The sequence below is a fragment of the Acanthisitta chloris genome, unplaced genomic scaffold, assembly GCF_000695815.1.
Source record: "Acanthisitta chloris isolate BGI_N310 unplaced genomic scaffold, ASM69581v1 scaffold18028, whole genome shotgun sequence".
NCBI classification, from domain to species: domain Eukaryota; kingdom Metazoa; phylum Chordata; class Aves; order Passeriformes; family Acanthisittidae; genus Acanthisitta; species Acanthisitta chloris.
The window spans coordinates 3,413-7,744 of record NW_008688836.1 but is presented as its reverse complement, the minus strand read 5'-3'; the positions used below and the strand labels follow the sequence as shown (position 1 = coordinate 7,744).

Sequence of the window (4,332 nt, the reverse complement as noted above, 5' to 3'; positions counted from 1 at the left end):
ATATATAAAGAAAAATTATGTGTAATTTCTAAATATATATAAAGGATTTTTCCTTGAAATATATAATTATATAGATAAAAATTTACGTCTTGGGATATCACAGGGAATTAAGCAGAACTGGTGTAAGAAATCAAGGTTTAGGGACTGGGAGACAGCTCAGGATTCAGAGAAGGGTTACAACTCCTAATCAAGATGAAGGGAAAGCTCTCCAGGAACTCTCCTGCTGCAAATTAGTTTTCCATTCTCTGAGGATAATGATGAGCTGAATTTAAGCTCTTCAGGCTCAAACTGACCCTTCAGCCTGTGCCTGGAATGTGCCTGCCCTGAATAAATCCCACATTTCCCATGTGGCTGTGACAACCCATCACCTTCATCACCATGCAGTGAGTGGAGGAATCCATACCATCTTTCCATAAAAATTGTTTAAAATAGATCAGATGAGTCAAAGGCTCCAAACACATCCTTGTCTCCACCAGGGAAACCTGTGGTGACTCATCCCAAAGCCTACAAGGAGAGAGGATGAGTCCTGGGCCAAGATGACTCAGCTCCTGCAAACTGGAAGCAGGAATTATGAATCAGTTGCAGCTGGGACGGAAAATCAGTTTTGTCTGGATGGAGAGACACAAGAAAGTGGAGATGATGAGGGAGTGTCATTGGGAGCATCAGAGCCATCGAATGGATTAGGCATGTCTGAATGCAACATATGGAATCATGGAATGGTTTGAGTTGGAAAGGACTTTATGGACCATCCAGTCCCACCCCCTGCCATGGGCAGGGGCACCTTCCACTAGCCCAGGTTGCTCCAAGCCCCATCCAACCTGGCCTTGGACAATTCCAGGGTATAATTTTACCTGCTAGTATTTTCTTCCTCTGTTCTTATTCCTAGTTTTTAAAAAATAAAGACATAAATAAAGACTAACAATAAAATAAAGAGCCATGTACCTCTCACGTGGTTCACTCTGCTGGTTGAGAAATGAGTATTGCTCCTTCCTCCCCTTCTCACTTCCCTCTTCTCACCAGCCACGGTGACGGTTTCCATTCCCTGCAAGACGAGACAGTTTGCTCCAGTCAATTCCTCTTCTCCCCTCATCCTCTCAGAGCAGCTCTTACTTCCCCATTCTGCCAGCTGTGTGTCACTGCACAAAGTCCCCTGACACCCTGGAAACACTCAGCCCCAGGTGTTGGTCCTTGCACCCAGGACACATGGAGGACACATCTCCATCTTGGTGGCCACCACAACCTTCACAGCTGCTCTCTGGCCTGCCCTGAGGCAATTATTCCCCATGGGAAAGACTCAGCTTTTCCCCTTTTTGAAGTTTTGATGATTTCTATTTGCACATTTTGGACCAAAAAATCTCATTTTGATAAGCCATTTTGTATCATGTGCTTCAAAATGGCTTTGGGAGACTCACCCACTGGCCAGAGAATCCTGGAATGGCTTGGGTTGGAAGGGATCTTAAGGCTCATCCAGCTCCAACCCCCTGACATGAGCAGGGACACGTGGTGACCCAGCAATGCTGGATGTTCCTTCCCGCTCCTCTCGTGGTCACATGCTGATCCCACAGAAGTCAGACACAGTTCATCCCTCATTTCCCCAATCCTCCCTTGCACAAGGAGCTAAAACCTTTCAGTTTTGAGAGCAGCAGCTCCAGCATGAAGCCACAATGAGCAGAGCAGCATCACCATGGCCACAGACTCGTGGTTTGAGGTCACTAAGGGCTCATGTTCCTGCTTAAGCACCTGGTGATGGTGAGGACAAGACCAGCTGGGCACAAAGTCACTGGGTATTTTCTCAAAATAGTTTTCAAATATTGAGTGGGTTTTAAATATTTAATATTTTTCAAATATTTTTCCAAATATTCAACATTTTATCACTGAACAATGGGTCATTGCAGCAAGGACAGCTGCTTATCTTGTAAGAGTTTTAATGCTTTAGAACTTCATTTCATGTGGGTTTTTTTGTTTTAATGTTTTAAATAAAACATCACATAATTTTGAGTCTTATTTAAAGGGAAAAACATGACAATCTTCTGCACCTAAATTAAACAATGTCCTGAGGGTGATGGTCACAGAGGAGAAGGGTGGGAGAATAGCTGGAGTTACACACAGAGGTCCCAGTTTGTGGTCCTGATCACAGAATCATTGAATTGTTTAGTCTGCAAAAACCCTTCAGGATCATTGAGTCCACCCATTCCCCAGCACTGCCAAAGCCACCACCACATGGCTTTTAAATCCCTCCAGGAATGGGGACTCCACCACTGCCCTGGGCAGCTGTGCCAGGGCTGGACAGCCCTTTCCATGAAGGAATTTTCCCTAACATCCAACCCTTGAGGCCATTGTCTCCACACCTGGAGACATGTGAGGTGATGAGCTCCAGAGTCAATGCAGTTGATAAGAGAGGAACAGGAGCACAAACAGCCTGGGGGGCTGTTCAGCCAGGCAGCAGGATTAAATGTAAGCAGGGAATCATCAGGAAGCCTTGGGAACAAAGGATTCAGCTGATTGACCCGGAGTGCCTGTGAGTTGTGTGTTAATAAATCAACAAACCACTTTGATCCTGTCTTGATTTAATCCAACTAAGCAGCTTCTCCCTGCATCCCAAGTTAGTCTGTGTCTCTAGGAGAGCACCGAGGCTGAGCTTTTGCTCAGGATCCACCATGGACCTGGCAGAGGATGAGATAATGCACAGACTGGGGTATTATTGCTTTTTTCATGTACATAACATTTGTGCCCTACCCACCAACCCTCTGTGTCTGAATCCCAGAACAGTTTGGGTTGGAAGGGACCTTACACTCAGTTCCACCCTCTTCCAGGTTGCTCCAAACCTCATCCAAACACCGAAATTGGAGCAGAATTATCACTATTCTCAGCTGATATTCAATCAGACAATGCATCATCTAAGTCAAAGTGCAGAAGACCCTGAAATTTTGCCACTCTGAGAGATTGAACCAAAATCCCAGGATATCACACACATCTTCATTTCATCTGGCCATAAATTTACAATGTTCAAGCTCATTTTGTTTTCCTGAGTCTCCTCAAAGCCTCCTTCACTTCCTCATTCCTCAGGCTGTAGATCAAGAGGTTCAGCATGGGGGTCACCATGGTGAAGAGCACTGCGGCCCATTTACCTCCTCCCCTCAGGCTGTCTGGGCTGGGGTTTAAATACATGAAAACTGATGACCCATAGAAGATGCTGATGGTGGTGAGGTGGGAGGTGCAGGTGGAGAAGGCTTTGCGCTTGCCCTTGGCTGAGCTGATGCTCAGGATGGTGGAGATGATGGCCACATAGGACACCAGGACCACCAGGATGCTAGGCACACCAAATACAGATGCTGAAGTCTTCAGAATGAGGTGGCTGAGGGTCGTGTCAGAGGTGGAGAGTGATATTAGCAGGGAAATGTCACAAAAGAACAGGTCAATGACACTGGAGCTGCAGAAAGATAAATTGAACATGCCAATAGTCTGTCCCACACCATTGGTCAACCCTAGGAGGTAGGACCCGGTCACCAGCTGGCAGCAGCGCACTGGGGACATGACAAGGGGATAGAGCAAGGGGTGACAAACAGCCACATATCGGTCATACGCCATCGTAGCCAGCAGGCAGTACTCAGTCATCCCAAAAAGGTCAAAAGCGAACACCTGTGCCACACACCCAGCATAGGTGATGTCCTTCTTCTCCACCAGAAAGTCAATCAACACCTTGGGGGTGATGACAGTGGAAGAGCAGAGGTTGACGATAGCCAAGTTACCCAGGAAATAATACATGGGGGAGTGGAGTGGGGGGCTGGCCCTGATCAAGGCGATCATCCCAAGGTTCCCCAGGATGGTGGCAAGGTAGGTGAGCAGGATCACCAGGAAGAGGGTGACCTGGTTCACCGGGATGTTGGTGAACCCCGTCAAGCTGAACTCAGGCACTTGGGTGCAATTGCTTCCTGCCATTACTTGAATGTGTGTTCTCTCTGTGAACTTCTTCATGGAAGTTTCTTCTAGGTGGAAAACGCTCTTTCCAGTGAGATCTGCTCAGAGACGATCCTACAAGATCTAAAGGGAAAGTTTAGGCACAGGTTAATTAGAAAGGGCTGGGGAAAAGTCATGGCAGGGTGCAGGCAGTGAGAAGCTGTAGGGAGGTTACACACCCAAATAGCTTTACCTTGGTGCTGTGTTTCATCCCCTGTGTGTGTATATTCTGGGACCCTGAGATCATCCAGCTCCACCTGAAATACAGAGAAACATGAGCAAAGCTATAAAAGACAGCACAGAGTTGATTATTCATCCTCTCATTGACATCTACCAATTACCTCTTCTTTTGTCTTCTTCACAGAATCCTGGAAT

At 46.7% G+C, this 4,332-nt stretch overlaps 1 protein-coding gene across 1 annotated transcript; it reads right to left on the bottom strand.

Annotated features, from left to right (window-relative positions):
- Positions 1-3,012: 3,012 nt before the first annotated feature.
- Positions 3,013-3,939, bottom strand: LOC103808413 (olfactory receptor-like protein COR4). The gene has a single exon (XM_009081195.1). The coding sequence runs from the start codon at positions 3,937-3,939 to the stop codon at positions 3,013-3,015; it is 927 nt and encodes a 308-aa protein (XP_009079443.1).
- Between the last annotated feature and the right edge of the window lie 393 nt (positions 3,940-4,332).